The 18,367-nt window shown below is 40.7% G+C and overlaps 1 protein-coding gene and 1 long non-coding RNA gene across 10 annotated transcripts in view; one reads left to right on the forward strand and one right to left on the reverse strand.

Moving 5' to 3' along the window:
- ZCCHC6 (zinc finger CCHC-type containing 6) overlaps positions 1-13,425 on the forward strand; it is a 65,616-nt gene extending 52,191 nt beyond the window's left edge. For 4 of the 9 annotated variants that reach the window (XM_013989709.2, XM_013989708.2, XM_005656799.3 and 1 more), the window contains exons 27-29: positions 658-734; positions 1,095-1,158; positions 12,385-13,216. In XM_013989709.2, coding sequence (XP_013845163.1) covers positions 658-734; positions 1,095-1,158; positions 12,385-12,452 — 209 coding nt within the window. In that variant the 3' untranslated portion in view covers positions 12,453-13,216. Of the gene's footprint in view, positions 1-657; positions 735-1,094; positions 1,159-12,384 lie in introns of all 9 variants that reach the window. The other 5 variants (XM_013989710.2, XM_021064630.1, XM_003130637.4 and 2 more) reach the window with 4 other exon arrangements.
- LOC102160368 lies at positions 3,514-18,357 on the reverse strand. Its single transcript, XR_001304283.2, has 2 exons — positions 18,151-18,357; positions 3,514-17,960 (listed from the first exon to the last, which is right to left on the reverse strand). It is a non-coding gene; the product is annotated as an uncharacterized LOC102160368 (long non-coding RNA).

Genomic DNA, 18,367 nt, shown 5'->3' on the forward strand with positions numbered 1-18,367 from the left:
CAGCACGGCCCCATTAAATGTGATGTTATTGCTATCCCCAGTTTACAGGTGAGGAAACAGTGAACAGTACAGATAACATGTAATAGAGTCTTACCAGAACCCTTTTTTTGTGGGCTACCATTGAGAAGAACTCACGGTCTGCGTTTACTCAGAGCAGGAAGCACAGTTAGCCTTGAGTTCCCCAGCATTTCCCCAGCTTGGGTGGGTCTCTTCTTTCTAGCTAGTAGCAAGTTACAGGTTGTCCACCAGTGAAGCTTTCAGAATAGTTAGAGCAGTGGTTCTGGCCGGCTAGGGTGCAACAGAAGTCAGAGGGAGACAGGGGACATCCTGGGGCAGGGATGGCGGTTTCTTGCGAATGCAGTGTGTAAAACCTTCACTCAGGTAGTCAGCATAATAGAAATTAAAATTCAAAAGGGAGGAGTGGGGCTAGAGTCTGGTGAGTTTTCTCCCCTAGCAATTACAAATCATCAGCTTCTTCCTGTCTGAAAATTTATGTTGTTTCCTCTCATTTCTTCAAATATGTTACTAACTGGTTCACACAGTATACTGAGTAGAGCTTCTGTCATATCAACAGAAAAATCTTTCTGTGCAAGTCTGAAAACAAGGCTACTGCTTTCAATTTAAAATAGGAACAAAAGGTACTGATTTCTTTCTCAGGTCTGTCTAGATCAGACTGTGTGTTTGGATCCCCCTCTTCACCTAGGCCTTTGAGACCAGCAGGCACATTCGTTCAGGTAAACCCAGCTCAGGCCTGAGCAGGAAGCCCTCCTGTCCTCTGTCCAGCCCGGTGCTAGCAGCTCTGTGCCAGGGGCTCGGGAGGTGCTGGGTGGCCCCAGGCTCTGCCCTCCACCCTCCTGGTTGCCTCCCGGCTCCTCTGCTCTGCCCGCAGTTCGGTGTGTGGTGAGCTTGCTGTGCACCAGCTGGCTGGGCCTGCTTCAAGGAGTCCTGTGTCTGTGTCCTGCTTGTCCATTAACTTGCAAAGTTCTGCCACCCACATTCCTAATTTCAGCTCTCCTTGGATATGGTTACAGTTTTCAGGCTGTTTCGGATGCTGTTCCTTTCGCCTTTGTAAACCAGTCTATTTCGTTTTTTAGGCAGTGCTTTTACATGAAGACCAAAAGAAACAAAAAACATCTATATTTTTGAGTCCCCAGTCAGGTATGTGGGTTTAAAAAAAAAAAACAAATGTGTGTTATTTTATTTACTGCATAGTGTACCACATGCCTTTTGAGGTGTTTCCTTTGAATAAGTAGTTTTAGCAGGGATCGGACATCAGAATCACTTGGGGGAACTTTTAAAAATACAGCTGTCCTGCACCCACCCTCAATTCCTAAATCAGATTCTTCAGAGGTTAGGCTTGGGCCTGTGTGTTTTTTAAGTGTTCTAGGTGATTCTTATACCATCCTTGAGTAGGAGCCATAGTCTTGAGTTATTTGTTCCTCTTTTACACTTTTTGTTTCTGCTTTGAAATCGCCAGTGTCCTTTCAGCAGTGTATTCCCCTCATGGAGATTATCTGCCATGCACCAGAGGAGAGAAAGAACGTAACCATTGGCCTGAATACTCTCTCCCTCGCAGCTATTCATTCCTTCCAGGAAAGTTTATTAAGCCACACCTCCCACCCACCCATCCCTTCCAAGTACAGGGGATGGGCCTAAAGTTTAAAGATACAGAAGTGCATCAACAAAACTCCTTCTGTCATTTCCTCTGCACTCTTGTCAGAAGAGAAATAGAAGAAAATATTTCATGTGATAACAGGTGCTAAGAAATACAAAGCAGTTAAAGGGAAAGAGAATGTTAGGTGGGGGGCAACCTGTAATAGACTAGCGTTTAAGCAAAGAATCAAATGAAAAGAAGGGGCAGGAGTTCCCGTCGTGGCTCAGTGGAAATGAATCTGACTAGCATCCATGAGGACGCAGGTTTGATCCCTGGCCCTACTCAGTGGGGTAAGGATCCGGCATTGCCATGAGCTGTGGTGTAGGTCGAAGACGTGGCTCAGATCTGGCGTGGCTGTGGCTGTAGTATAGGCCAGCAGCTGTAGCTCTGATTCAACCCCTAGCCTGGGAACCTCCCTATGCTACAAGCGCAGCCTAAAGAGACCAAAAAAATAAAAATAAAAAAAGGAAAGGCTAGGTCCGGAGGAAACTGGAGTTAGACACTGAATAGATGAGGAGGGTGGTTTGAGGTGAGGTCAGGGCACATGGGTCTGGGGCTGCTACTCCTTCCACAGTGGCCGAGATGGGCTATTTTCTCTGCATGGGATGGGCAGCTGTGTTGGGGGGTTTTGAGCAAAGGAGTCATATATTGAATTGTTTTGAAAGGTTCACTGCAGCTGCTGTAGGAGGCATGGGTGAAAATTCAACGAGAAGACTCCTGCTGTAGTTCAGGGGTGAGATGAGGAGGGCTCAGACTTGGGTGGGAGCAGTGGAGGAAGTGAGGACTGCTTGTGTTCTGGTGACTCTGAAGGTAGCGCCAGCATAACCTCTTGTTGGTTTGGATGATAAAGCATGACAGAAAAGGGTTGAGATTTTGGAGAACCAGAGCTGCCACTGCAATTTTTGATCTGATGGAACTGGAATTTCCTGTGCTGGGAAGCAGTCAGGAAGAGCAGACCATGGGGAGAAGCAGAGTCTGCTTCTAGACATGTACGTTCTAAGAGACCTGCTAGGTGTGGAGGTGGAGATGTTGAGGAGCCGAGCGGATAAAGCCTGGCATTGAGAGAGGACGTCTGGGCTCAGATACAGATTTGAGTATGATCAGTGTATAGCAGATGGTAGTTAAGCCCTGAGTGTGAGTGCAGATAGAAAAGAGGAACGTATGCACAGACTCAGACAAAAGAAACCAAGGAGACAAAGAGAAAATGGTATGTAGAGAGGAGAAGCAGTTTTTGGGTTCTGGAGTGCAGACCAAGAAAGTGCCTCAAAGAGGAGGAATCAACCTCGGCTGTTTGTGTGAATTGCTGCTCACAGGTCTGTGCAGGGGCGGACTGAGAATTCCACGTTTTATTTGGCAACACAGAAGTCACTCACTCTGACTTTGAAAAGAGCCATTTCTTTGGAATGGCGGCCAGAAAATCCTGATTGTAGGGAGTTGTGGTGAGAAGTGCTGGAAGAATGGTAGGCTACCTAACCTCTGCTGTGGGTGCCTAGTGCCAGGGCCACATCCCACCCAGTCCCCAGGCCTGAGGAAAGATGCTAACAGGGAGGGGAAATGGGAGGCCGCGAAGAGAAAGAGAACAAGAGAACAGTAAATGCAATTTTTAAATTGTTCTTTGGTGTTTCAACAGCGATTTTGAGTTCTGAAAGACGGGAGAAATTTGAGAGGGAAGAGGAAAACCAAAGTAACTTCATTAACACACACTGAATCACTTTTCAGGCTTTTTTAAAAGTAAGGGATGAAACGATAAAATGTAATGCAAACATCAGAGTTCTGGCCTTTATACACCCTTTAACTTTGTCTAGTCTCTCTCTCTCTCTCTCTCTCTCTCTCTCTCTCTCTCTCTCTCTCTCTCTCTCTCACACACACACACACACACACACACACATATCTAGTTCAGTAAAGTAAGGTTAAAGGAGGGAGACTATATAAGCAAATAGAGCAGGGTACCCTCTTTTTAACTTGCCTGTAACTGGACTTTTTTGTATATAATATAAAACAAACCATATGCTGATGCTCAGCTTTTGCTATTGTATCCTGTTGCTAATGTGCAAACAATGTTTGCTTTTAGATTAGAGAGATGCCCCTGTTAGTTACAGAGTGTGAAGAGGCTAAGCTGGCTCTACCATCAGGTGTCAGTTACGGAGAAGGAGCAGTGCTCACAGAGCCTCTGCAGCGCCCCAGGGCCCGCAGTGGAGAGACCCCCTCCCTGCTGTGAGCAGCCCAGGCTGAAGTAAGCCAGGCGCAGAGGACTCAAAGGGGAAAGCTAAGAAAGCTCCAGGCAGAGAGTATTTGATTGTCTCTACTTTGAATGTCATTAAGAAGAGAACTATAAATGCAGTGATTCAATTATTTAAGTACTTCCATTTCTGTCAGTACCAAGATGGATTATCTCCAGTCTATGAAATGATCTACATAGAAATAGAAACCTGTTTTTATGATCTGTGAATTTTACAGTTGGGTTGTTTGGGGGGGGGGTTGTTGGGTTTTTTTTGTTTTTTTTTTTTTTTTTTTAATGATTGGAGAAAACATTTGAAGCGAAATCAGATCTCTTTCCGAAAAAAATTTAAACGGCTTGAGGTTGGTATGCAGAGTGAGGTGGAACAAGGACCCGGAGAGAATCAGAGCATTGCCACCCTCATCCAAAAGGGAAATACGGTGTGTCTGTGAGAGGTGAAGACACAGGGAGCTCTGTAAGAACAGGCAAGAGCAGCTCTTTCCTGGGAAGGTTTTGTAGTTGTTCTCAGTGGAATATATGGGCTTAAAAATAGGAAGAGTTCTGAGAAAACCCTCAAAATGAAATAGAGTGAAATGGGGTCCAGGAGAGGATTTGATTGACAGTGGGAGCAGCTGTGAAGGATGGATGTGTCGAGTGACAGGCTGCCCCTGGAAGGCACTTGAACAGATAAGGGGATTGTTTGCAGTTTGTGGGATTGTTTCCCATAGATCCTCTGAGACTTTGAGGATCACATAGTTACCAGATGTCAACAAGCCAAAAGAGTGTTGTTCGTAGTGCTTCAGCCTTGAACAGGTATTTCCAGAACGTTTTACATGAGAAAATACTGATCCTTGCTTGGTTGAGATGTTTGTTTTGCCAACAACAACAAGTCGTTTATGAATATCAGCTTTGCCATCAGATTACATGATGTGATTTCTGGCTTTGTGATCTAGTCCTCCACTTACTTCAGTTTCCTCATCTGTTACAGGGGATAATAATACTGCTTCTATTTCTTGCCCTGTAGGGCTGTTCAGAAATCCATGTGCAAGCACTTAGAATGGTACCCTCTTAGAGCAGAGGTTGCTGGGGGTGGCAGTGGCATTGAAGTCAGACTTATATGAGTTTAAAGTCCAGCCCAATCATTTACTAGCTGCATTACCTCTGTTGCATTATCAGACATCTCTGTGCCTCAGTTTCCTCGTCAGTGAATTGGCGCTAATATCTCATGGGGCAGTTGGATTAATTTCATGTTTGTGAAGCCCTTGACATGGCACCTGGTACACATCACTCACAATAAATTATTACTACCCTTGTTTCAGAAATTCTCAACCTTGCTGTAATTGTCTCTTCTAGGACAAATATATAATGGAAATTTTTAACAAGAGTTTGTGGAGGAGTTCCTATCGTGGCTCAGTGGTTAACGAATCCGACTAGGAACCAATGCGGTTGCGGGTTCTATCCCTGGCCTTGCTTCAGTGGGTTAAGGATCCAGCGTTGTCATGAGCTGTGGTGTAGGTCACAGACGCAGCTCAGATCCCATGTTGCTGTGGCTGTGGCGTAGGCCGGCGGCTACAGCTCCGATTAGACCCCTAGCCTGGGAACCTCCATATGCTGCAGGAGCGGCCCTAGAAAAGGCAAAAAGACAAAAAAAAAAAAAGAGTTCATGGAGATTGGAGAACCAGAGTCATGAACTGTTTAGTATGAAAATCTCAAGAAACTAACATTTTCTATTTCTTAATCCTCTACCATTTTTTGGAAAGAAAATTACTTTTCAAAAGAAACTACCTCTGTCTCTTCATTTATTCCATTTTAATCCCATGATTTGAAATCTTAAAAACTGGAGATGTTATAAGAGATTCGTGGATATCTTTTCTCCCACATGATGATGTATAAACTTTTTTCCTTGACCAGAATGTTAAAGCCTACTTATTTAAAAAAACAATTATATGTCTACAAAATCTGAGTTCCCACTGTGGCACAGTGGGTTAAGGACCCGGCATTGTCTCTGTGGCATCATGGTTTCAATCCCTGGCCAGCGCAGTGGATTAAGGATCACAGCCTATGCTCAGATTTGATCCCTGACCCAGAAACTTCCATATGCCATGGGTGTGGCCAAAAAAGGGAGAAAATTTTTTAAAAAAGAACAAAAACATAGTGGTCTTTATGATAGTAAATTTTAAGTAATAGAGGCACACTTTTTAAGGTTTTTTTTGGGGGGGGGTTGTTTGTTTTGCTGACTTTTTTTCCTTTTTTAGTTCTGACAGTCTTTTAAAGCATGTATTGAAATAAGCCAAACTTAATTAAAATGCTGTATTTCAAAGAAATAGAACAAGATTTTCAAATATAGCCAAGCCTACCCAAAGGTATAAAATAATGTATTTAGTAAAATTCAAGTTGTATTAAGGTATAATTAAAAAATGGTATTTTCTAAATATTTTAATTCTAATTTACTTTTTTTTATTGGAATATAGTTGCTTTACCATGTTGTTAGTTTCAGGTATACAACAGAGTGATTCAATTATATGTCCACACATATTCATTCTTTTTCAGATTCTTTTCCCATATAGGGTTGTTATAGAATATTGATTAGAGTTCCCTGTGCTATACAGTAGGTCTTTGTTGGTTGTGTATTTTATATATAGTAGTCTATATATGTTAATCTTGAATTCCTAATTGATCCCTCCCCCCAACAGAGGCACTTTTTAAAAATCATATGGGAAATATTATTTATTATCAGTGAATGTACATCTTTTTTTTCATACCCTTCTTGATATTCCATTATATGAATATGTCTTATTTATTTAACCATTCCTTACTAATGGGCTAGCTCTTCTAAAATATTTATGATGTCAGTGTTTCAAAAGTTTTTTGCTTGCATGCTTTCCCCCAAAATCTTTGGGGGGAACCACCCTTGTATATGTTTAAGTTGACATCTCAATTTCTCATTGTAGTTGCATGTAATTTGTGGAGGTTTTCTGTAAATATTGGCCTTTTAAAAACAAAACTTTCAAATCAGCCTTAAATGTATCAGATGAAATATAAATATTATGGCAGAAATTTGACATTTTTTTCCTTTGAATTCCTTTGTTTCACTCCCATGGAATTTTATCTTAAGGTGATATATTTTTATCATATATGTTTCAAGCATTTTCTTGATCAGCCTGTGCTTCTTATCTGCAACAGAAGTATTTATATAAACTGGATTTTTAAGCTTTTTATTAAATCTGAGTGTAAAATTTTCTTCCAATTGTTTTTAGAGTTATTAATAACATAATTGGCCAAAAGAAATGTTACACATTTTGATTAAAAATTACTTTTTATGTTTACTTACTGAAAATGACTGTCATTTAATTAGATGAGATTTTTTTCCCCTCACATATTCGTGTATCTTTGGATCAGTACTACTTACTGCAGGAATGAAACAATGAATCATTTCTATTCCTAATCTTTTTGGTTTTTTACTTGCTAAACATTGAGAAACCTCATTTGTCTTTATGATAGCAAATTAAAAATAATAGAAATACCTTTAAGAGTCTGGAAGAGAAAGATGTATTACAATAGTGCCACTCAGTTATGTTCATTCCTTTTTAATTAAATGACCAAAAATTACGTAGTCATGCATCATCAGAAGTTATTTGTGATGGTCATCAGCTGTCTGTAATTTTATGAAGGCTAAAAATTTGGAGTTTTATTAGAGGCATTCACATTTTGTCACAGGCATCGATATTTTGTTTGCCTCCTTGCCTCCCAAGGTTTTTTCACCATAGGGCAACGTACCACATGTAAGAGGTGGATGGTTGGAAGATAAACCTCTCTTTCGTGAAAAAGGGAAGAAAAACTGGTGTGATTCGTGAAAAACAGCCCAAAGCCTGGGCCACAAAGTCATTCTCAGAGAGAACTCAGAAGTTGAAGCACTGTGGTCACCTCCCTTAAAACTCCTTCCTTACCTACTTGTCCTGCGAAGCTGCTGAGGAGTACATGCACCCAGGGTTGAAGACCACTGTTCATATAAACACTCCAGTGCCTATTTGCATACTTGTCTAGTTATTTCTTCAGGATAGATTCCCACTTGGAAGAATAATAGGTTTAAAAATGTGCTTATTTTGGGAGCTCCCGTTGTGGCTCAGGGGTAACAAACCCGACTAGTATCCATGAGGATGGGGGTTCAACCCCTGACCTGGCTCAGTGGGTTAAGGAGCCAGCATAGCCGTGAGCTGTGGTGTAGGTCACAGATGTGGCTCAGATCCTGTGTTGCTGTGGCCATGGTGTAGGCTGGCAGCTGTAGATCTGATTCAGGACCTAGCCTAGAAACTTGCATATGCCCCAGAAGCAGCCCTAAAAAAGCCAAAAAAAAAAAAAAAAAAAAAAGTAGGTATATTTCGACAGCGATACCAATATTACCAAGTTGTCATTGTTGACAATCTGTCTTTCCCGCACCCTCACTTCATTGAGATAGTCTTTTGCTTACCCTCTTGAGGTTCTGTTATTACCATTGAGCTGTGACATTTTCTACATTGTCATTTCTATTTTTTCATATTATATCTTTGTGTTTTGAGTATTCATTTTGGTCTTGAGTTCTTTCTACTTAGAAATTAATTCATGCTTTGTCAAATGTATACAGTAGCCTTCACCACCAGCCTCACTTAGGATTTATTTTGCTGTACCTGTATTTGTTTGTTTTAGTAGTTTAATCTAGCCAACTTTAGGGTAGTTTCAAGTCACGTTTATAGGATTTTAAGAATTTCATGTTCTTCCCTCACATTACATAAATGTTCATATTTTATTTCTAACAATTTTATCTTTTTACATGTGAATTTTTTATATGCAGCCTCTTCAGGTATAATGAGATCTATTTTTTTATAATAGAGGATTACATGTTTAAGAGCTACAGTCATAGGACTGTAAGTACTATTCTTACAAAAGAATGATTTCTTAACATTTGGGGGAAAAATATAAAAAGATACAAATAATGTAACAACTACCCATCTGTTAGAGAACTGGCATTATTTCACATTGTCTTTTCAGTCTTTTGTTAATAAAAGGTTTAGATGGTCAAAGTTCCCTTTGACTACCACCGCCAGGCCCATCCTGTCTCTCATGTCCCCGTCCATCCCACAGGATCCATTATGATGCTTTCAGGTATCCTTCCTATTCTTTTTTAAGCCCTTACATATGTATCCTTAAAAATACTTATCCTTGGTGAATTTTTAAATTTAAATGATGTATCACACTGCCTAATAACGTTCTACAACCTGCTTTTTCATATCTATTTAATGAAATGATTTTGAAATCTATCTTGTTCACAGATTTAGTCTCTTTACACTATTGCATCATAGGAATACAGAATAGTGTATGAGCATTTAGATTGCATGTGATTATTTGCTATTGTAAACAGTGTTGTAGTGAACGTTCTTATGTGCATCTCCTTAAGCATGTCTGAGAGGTTCTCTAAGGTTTATGTACCTAGAAGTCCAGTTGTTCAGTTATAGTGCATCTTCATATGTGCATCCTCAGTTTAGTTAGATACTGTCAGTTACCCTCTTACAGGGTTGAAACTGCTGCCACTCCCATCAGCAGTGTTTTTTCTTGCAAATCTGATGAGTGAAAAATACTTTGTTGTTGTTCTAATGGATATGTTTTGACTCTGGTGATGCTAAGCATCTTTTTATATGTTTACTGGCCAACAAAAAATAAATAAATAAATAAATAAATAAAGGAGTTCCCGTCGTGGCGCAGTGGTTAATGAATCCGACTGGAACCATGAGGTTGTGGGTTCGGTCCCTGCCCTTGCTCAGTGGGTTAACGATCCGGCGTTGCCGTGAGCTGTGGTGTAGGTTGCAGACGCGGCTCGGATCCCGCGTTGCTGTGGCTCTGGCGTAGGCCGGTGGCTATAGCTCCAATTCGACCCCTAGCCTGGGAACCTCCATATGCCGTGGGAGCGGCCCAAAGAAATAGCAAAAAGACAAAAATAAATAAATAAATATATGTTTACTGGCCAGTTGAGGTTCCTCTTCTGTGTTCAAATCATTTGCCCATTTTCCTGTTGCATTATCATTGTTGTATTAATTCATAAGGGTTCTTCATTTATTCTGAATGCTGCTCCTTTATTGTGTACATTCTAAATATCTTCTTCGGGTATTTCTTGTCTTTCACCTTATACCTATTTATTGCTACGTCAGGTTTTTAATTTTGAGATGATCAAGAGATCAATGTTATCTGATTAGTGTTCATTGACAAGTAATACATGATTTTAGGATTGTCTTTAAGAAATTCTCCCCCCCCCAAAAAAAGGGGGGGGGAGTTCCCGTCCTGGCGCAGTGGTTAACAAATCCGACTAGGAACCTCGAGGTTGTGGGTTCGATCCCTGGCCTTGCTCAGTGGGTTAAGAATCTGGCATTGCCGTGAGCTGTGGTGTAGGTCGCAGACATAGCTCGGATCCCGTGTGGCTGTGGCTGTGGCGTAGGCCAGCTGCTACAGCTCCGATTGGACCCCTGGCCTGGGAACCTCTATATGCCGCAGGAGCGGCCCTAGAAATGGCAAAAAGACAAAAAGACAAAAAAAAAAAATTTCTCCCCTAACCCGAGATCATAAAGATATCCATCTGTATTTTCTCCTGATAGCTTTAAAACTTTATTTTTCCTATTTAGATATTTAATATATCAGGATTGTGTATATGTAAACTTTTGTTCCTCCAGTTGAGTGTGCAGTTCGGAATATCAAAGATGTGTATTTGTGATCAGTAGATACTCTATGGTATAAATGTGGTATTTATACTATAGTAATAGAGTGCTTTGATTCTTCCTAGCTGATAACTCTCATTTTTCAGTATGAGTTGACTGACTAGGTGCTCTGCATTGAAAAGCTTGCTGGGGGGAGAGGGGGCAGGGAGTACGTTCATATTTACATACTTAATATGTTTGCTTTGACAATTTTAGAAAGTACAGTTAAGCAAAATGAAAATAAAAGCCATTTATATCTGTTCCACTAGAGAATTGACAATTACTTAGTTTTAGAAGTAAAATCGTCCCATCGTTTTATTATCAGTATAACGATAATAGTGGTCGTCAAGTAGTTTCTATGTGCCAGGTAGTGTTCAGCTGCATTACATGTAGTGATTCGTTTAATCTTTACAACAACTCCAAGGGGGTAGGTATTGCCCTCATTTTACAGATAAGGAAAATGAGGCACCACATATCTGATTGGTGGAGTTTTGCAGGGTTGTTTTGTTGTTGTTGTTGTTGTTTTAAGCTTTAATGAAACTATTCATGTGATTTTATAACCTGTTTTTTTCATATTAGTAATTATCCTTCTCTGCATACCTAGTATCTTGGTCATAATAGACGTAGTCATATCACAAGTTCTGGACATTTGAGTTGTTTCGTGTATTTAAATTATTATAAAGTTTCTACAAGTATTCCTTTAGCAAAATTTCTACCCACCTCCCTGTCTTTCTGATTTTCCTTCAGATAATTTGGTGTTTAGAAATTGGTATGTTCCTTCACTTTGTATTTCTTTGATTACCCACTGATATCGAATATTTTTTATATATTTACATGCTGTTTTTTTTCTTTCATGTATTGCTTTTTCTTTCCCTAGTTATCTATTGGTATTCATCTTTTCTGTGTTGATTTGTAACTTCTTAGCACTAAGCATAGCAAGGGGCTTTTTTATAAATAAAGCATAATGTGGTATATTTAGGAAACTCTTTCCCCACCCCAAGATTGTATAAATATTCACAACTTCTTATAATTTGACTCTCTTACATTTAGTTCTGTAATTCATTTAGAATTAGGTGGGGAGGAAGCAAACTTATCTAACCCTTTCCTTACTTATTTGACACAATACCAATTATCACACAGTTCATACTTTTCCTCATTGGTTGGAAATGTATACAGTCATTGTGTATAACCTTTGTTATATACTACTTCCTTAAGAATTTCTCAATTTCCTTGTTTCATTGATCTATTTGTTTAGGCTCCAGAACAAAATTTATTCCCCTTTCTGTGGTGTGCTTTTAATTAGCACTCTTCATTTTTGCCCTTCACTTGTAAATATAAGTTTCCTTTTTTCTTTTAAATCTTTAACTACAGTGTCACCAATTCATAGCTTCATGTCTGCAGGGTAATGATTCAAATGCTTATTTCTGACCAAAGAATTCTTTGCAATCTATTCTATTTGGTTGCAAGTGTATGTAAAGCAGAGCCTTTAAAAGTTTACCTACCTTCTGAACCAATATGTAAACAGTGAGCATGCAAATGTAATAAAATGATGTCACTCTAGCAACTCCTGCCTGCATTTAGAAAGAATGTGACGAGGCGAGGCTTATGTTTAATAGATAATGTTGCATCTATATATTTTTATGTCTAGTCAAGTTACTTGATTCAAAACAAATGACCGATTCCAGTATGAAAAGTTTCTGTAAATTGTTAACAATAAGAAATAACTTACGGTTTTTACGATAAAGTGAGGCTTGTTTCATTTATGTTGGGTTTTGTTTTTTCCCCTCCTCTAGGTAGCCTTTCCAGTAAATATATGACTCAGGGAAAAGCCTCAGCGAAGAGGACCCAGCAGGAATCATGAGGGAAGGAAAATGCCGCACTCTAAATGCCACTCAGGCATTCCTATTCACTTTGAAAATAGGGTTCATTTCACAGGACACAGCAGCATAGATCAGGCTTCAACTTAACATTTAAGGGAAATGTCAGATTTTTTTTAACTTAATGAAATTGTTAATGAGGAAAAAAAATTTTAATAGAGTCTTACCTATTACAAATCCCATAGGTTTAAGGATTTTAATAGAAAGCCATGATGTATGTATTTAAGACAGGTTTAAAAAAAAAAAATGTAACTATGGGCCAGTATTCAGTGAATACAATTTCATGGTTTTTAAATCTCTCAAAGCACGCTAAAAATAGTGTGCTGATAAACTCCAAGTAAATTGATCTTTTTTTTCCTTAAAAATTCTTTTTTTGTTTGTTTGTTTTGAAGAGGGGAAATTATATTTATTGTCGTTGACTGAATCCTTGTGTGAAAGCGTGTCAAATATGTGTGAACTGCTACTACTGTATTTACGATTTTCAGACTTATTTTATTGCTCTTTGTAGAAGTGATAACGTAACATGAGTACCTATTTATGTGAGCCTTCTGTGGATGAGCAGTGCCACCAAGGGGCTTTTGGTTTTCTCCCTCTCTAATTTTAAGTAAGTTGACATATAATTACTATGGTCATAAAAATGAAGTAAGGAAAACAAGAATCCTGTTTGCTGCTAAAAAAAAAAAAAAAACATTTTCAAAGGAAAAATGACGAAATAAAAGTACTTTTTACTTTCTATGATATTCAGAAATTAGGTGGAGCACTTTTTAAATCCCTGAAGAAGAAAGAGGCTATCATCTCTCTGCCAATCACGAGCTGGATTGGTTCATGTTGGTCTGACTGGAGCCCTCATGGAACTGTTTCTCTAATTCGCAAGCCCTTCTCGTAAGCAGTATATGGTCAGAACTATGCCTTAGTTTATTTATCCTTTTGAAATAAAATCAAAACATCAACCTGTAATTTTATCCACATTACTTTCCAATGAGAGTCCTAAATTTTCACGAGTCCAGGATGAAGGGCAGTACACATCCTCCTCTTTATCCTGTGCTCCCTTTACTTGCACTCACATGCTCTGGTGTTTATGGTCACCAGTAAACACCAAGCTCTGAGAATGTGCAAATAAGAGGCACAGACATGAGGGGATATATACATAAGGGAGGGCTGCAGGGGCTGCTCGCTGGACATTCCCAGGTAGGAGAGGTTGCAGAAAAGTAGCACTCTGGAGTTCCTGTCGTGGTTCAGCAGAAATGAATCTGACTAGCAATCCTTGGCCTTGCTCACTGGGTTAAGGATCGATCCAGCATTGCTGTGAGCTGTGGTGTAGGCCAGCAGCTGTATCTCCCGATTCAGCCCCTAGCCTGGGAACCTCCATATGCCACGGGTGCGGCCCTAAAAAGACAGAAAAAAACAAAAGTTGCACACCTTCCGTGTCTTTCTTTTAGAAGAATTATTTGATGGCATTTTCCAGCTAAAGAAGAAGAATCACCAAAGAGAGCTGGGAAATTGTGTTAGAAAAACTTGGGATCATTCTTTACTCAGTTTTGAGTGAACACAAACTCAATGAACATGTGAATTATGCAACCTGGGCTCAAACTATTCTGCTTGACTTTCCTCTGCAGCTTCTCTTTTCTTCTCTTGCCTTCGTGCATGAAAGTCCACATGACTAGACAGAGAGTTCTTGTCACACTTTCTTTTAATGCCATTCTCTTGTCTTCTGGCACTGTGATAGAAGACGAGGGCCAGCCTGATTTTTGTTCCCTTATAGTTTTTGCTTTTCTGCTTGGATGCTTCTGTGTTTACGTCTTCCCCTAACTTTTGTATCAGAGACTTTGATCTGAAACAGAAGTGAATCCAATGTCTCGCCTCACCCGTTTTTTTTGTGTTTTTTTTTTTTTTTTCAATTTGAGAAAATATCTATATTCATAATTTTCTCAAAAACACTTTGTCTTTTCTGAAATTCCTCTCACTAGCATCTCTTTCCATCCTGTTAGCAACTTGTCAAGTTTAATCTCCAAGGGACGGACTTGATCTTTAGTGTCATTCTGCTGTTTGCTGTTTCTAACCTGAATGTTGTCACTGTACTTTTCATTTTTCTTGAACTCACCTCCCCCACCACCTTCCTTTCCCTCTCATTCTTTTAGTTTATTCTTATTATCTTCCTTTTCATAGAAACCACATTTTATTACATCCTTTTAAGAATGTTGAAAGTTTCCTGCATTTTATTCTGATTGCTATAGTAAATTCTGCCCAGTGTATTTGAGAGTTTTGGGGTTGATTTTCAGTTCCTCATGCCGAATCACTGGGCCATTGGCCAGGGTTTGCCAGCAGACCTGGATAGTGGATTGCCCTTGGTTCTTCACACCCTTTACATGATGCTGGTACAGCCCCTCCTCAGCACCCCGTTTAGGAGACAGCTACAATCTGCTCCATGCCCAGGGTGTGGCTATCTTTCACATGCAGCTGGCCTGTCTCTCTTAACAAGCCCCCACGATGCTCCACTCCCAGGGTTCTCCCTTCCTCTTTGTGGAGCAAACAAAACTATGAAATCCATTTTTTATATTCCCGGTCTGCACTTTTTAATCTCTTGCTCGGTGTGGACAGTAGCAGCACTGGACACACTTAGAAATGTTGGTAAAATGTTCTGAGGTAATTTCAGGTTATTTTTTATCTTGAAATGTGTTTCACAAATGGTCTTAATCATATATGTATATATACGTACTCATTCCCCTAGTGAAAAAGATCCTGGATAGCTAAGTCAATAGGGTTCATAAGTGTGTTCAGGCAAAAAAAAAAAAAAAAATTGTTGAAAAGCAAACAATGTAACAGACCTCTATGAAACTGCAGAGATGTGTTCAGTATGTTTTCTTTCTTGAAAGCAGGCTTGTTTGGACAGCAGCAGTCAAGAATGTAGCCCACTCTCTCTTCAGTGAGTGGAATTCTAAGCTTCATTAAGGTTCTGGCCCTGCCTTGTTTCCAGATGAGAATGTGGCAATCTGTACCCCCTCTTAGCAGTTGAATTTCCTTGCCTAGAAGATGAAAATCATACCCGCCCTTCCACAGCTGTGAGGATCAAATGCAGTCTTAACTGAGAAAACACTTCTGGCGGTTTGTGTTTTCAGAACCCTGAAATTCAATCCTGAAGTGCAGTGTTGAACATTTCCCTGTTGCAAGTTTTTAAAACTATTAGGGGAAATCTAGACGTGGTTACAGCTTACAAACTCCTTCAGCAGTTCCCACACCTACTTAATTTCCACACCACTGAACAGCTGCAGCTCTGAGATAAAGGAACACTTTTTTTTAATATATCATGAAGACACTTTCTTCTTCTAACATGCCAGTTTTTTTCAGGGACCTGCACCAGTTTCAAATAACATTAGACATGCCTAATCCACTGACAAACATTATGTGATTTAGCACGTACATGCAAAAACAGCTAATAAGTTAAAAACTGAGTATTGAGTATTAAAGTAGAGGAAAAAAAGCTATTTAAACATGCACAGGATCCTCAATTCAAACATTTAGTAGTAGATTTTTTTTTTTTTTTTTGTCTTTTTTTTTGCCATTTCTAGGGCCGCTCCCGAGGCACATGGAGGTTCCCAGGCTAGGGGTCCAATCAGAGCTGTAGCCTCCGGCCTACGCCAGAGCCACAGCAACGTGGAATCCAAGCCGCGTCTGCAACCTACACCACAGCTCACGGCAATGCCGGATAGTTAACCCACTGAGCAAGGGCAGGGACCGAACCCACAACCTCATGGTTCCTAATCGGATTTGTTAACCAATGCACCATGACGGGAACTCCAGTAGTAGATTTTTAAAACTGTCCAATTCAGCACTATACTGAAAGGCTTGAGTTTAAGCATCATTTATGAAGTGGGGATGGGATTTTTTTGGCCATGCCCACAGCAGTCCAGGGATTGAACTTGAACCTCATCAGTGACAACACCAAATCCTTAACCACTAGGCCACCAGGGAACTCCTAAGCATCATTTATAAAATAGTTATGCCAATGCTACTGCTCTGTGTGGCTCAAAGTTGTGAGGCTCCCATGAGATAATGTACTCAAAGGTTCTGAAACCCAGTAAAGTGCTGCACAACTACATAACATTTTTTTCAGTAACTGATAAAAAATGATATATAGCATCTTTTTTACATTTTTATTAATGAATTCTTTTAGGGCAGTTTTACGTTCACAGCAGAATTAGGCAGAAAGTAGAGTTTCCTTATGCCCTGCAGTGCACCAATCTCCACCACCGTCCACATCCGGCACCAGAGTGGGACATGTGTTACAATCTATGAATCTCTACATGGACACATCATTATCACCCAAGTCCACTGTTTACATTCAGATTCATTCCTGGTATAGCACATTCTACTGATTTGGACAAATGCATAATGACATTGTACCATACAGAGTGTTTACACAATTTTATGGCATCTCTAAATATCCATTAACGGGAGTTCCTGTTGTGCTCAGTGGCAAGAAGATGCGGGTTCTACCCCTGGCCTGGCACAGTGGGTTAAGGATCCATTCTTGCCTTGAGCTGTGGTCACAGACATGGCTGGGATCCAGCATTGCTGTGGCTGCAGCCTAGGCTGGCAGCTGCAGGTCTAATTTGACCCCTAGCCTGGGAACTTCCATATGCCACAGGTAAGGCCCTAAAAAAAAAAGCAAAAAAAAAATTATCCATTAATAATTAGTAGTGGTGTTTAATCTGCACCACATCTGTAGGAGGAAGAGCAGGAGAAAAATGCCCTATACCAGATCAACCAGCTAGTTAAAGATGAAGCCGAGAGACATACCACACTACCGTCGCCTAATCCCAGTTTCCTCTGTGCACCGTGGGGCCTGGGGAAATAACCATTCTCTTAATGTCAGTGTGATTGCATTTCAACAGCAGAGAGACAAGTGATGTAACGAAATCTAACTACAATCCTGTAGGCTCCAAGGGGCCTAAAACACTAAGCTCCTCTTGTAGGAGGTTGGGGATAGTCATTGGCCTAGCCCCACCCCGCCCGCCCCCGGCCGGGCATTAAAAAAACACTTCACTGATTAGTTCTTTCCTTATCAAAACAGAACTGGAATTCCTCCCCAGCACCACTCCACAGAACCTCCTCCCTTTCCCCCTTACCTCTAGCGCTTCCAGGAGAAATGCCACCTTTCCTCATGGTCTCCCATCTTACCCCCCTGCTGCACTTCTATCCTACCAGGATCTCATTCTCCAAACCCTCTATTTACCAGGCTTCCTGTGTATGCCCGGGTATACTGCAGGCTGCACAGTGCATGCGACTCAGGAATATTTGCTGAATCAAAAGGCAGAAGCACCTGAGTACCCAAGATCTAACAAGCAACATGTATTCAATCTAGCTATTGACTGGTACTTGCTATAAAAGTATTACCAGAGCTGCCCGGTCACATCTCAGAGTAAGACTGTGTTCCAAATTCAGCACCCGAAGAGAACACTGCGTTAGTACCGTCTTTCAACGTCCCAAACAGCCTGTGGAAAGAGGGAGGGGAGAAGGAGAGGTTGTTTATCGAGAATCTGCGGTAATTCTACGCCCTTAATAACTCCCTAGCTGGACCAAAAAGGAAGACAGACGTGTACTACGTCTGGGCCTCGGAACCACTCTGTCCTTGAGAGCACCAGCCGGTGGACTTATTTGCGTTCTTAAGCGGCAGCGCCGCACCTTGCTCCGCAGGCAGGTAATGGAACTACGCGCTTTCACAGTCCACAAGTCGGAGCTAACTCCACATGCCCTAATCTGCACGGAGACAGCGCACTGAGACCTTGCGCAGAGGGACGACCTTTCCCTCGCCCCCTGCGCCCCCACATCACGTGACCACTGCCCGGGCGTCCGGCCCCGCCCTCCGGCCATCACTCACGCGGCCCGCCCAATGGCCACG

This window comes from Sus scrofa, chromosome 10, assembly GCF_000003025.6.
Source record: "Sus scrofa isolate TJ Tabasco breed Duroc chromosome 10, Sscrofa11.1, whole genome shotgun sequence".
Classification (NCBI taxonomy): domain Eukaryota; kingdom Metazoa; phylum Chordata; class Mammalia; order Artiodactyla; family Suidae; genus Sus; species Sus scrofa.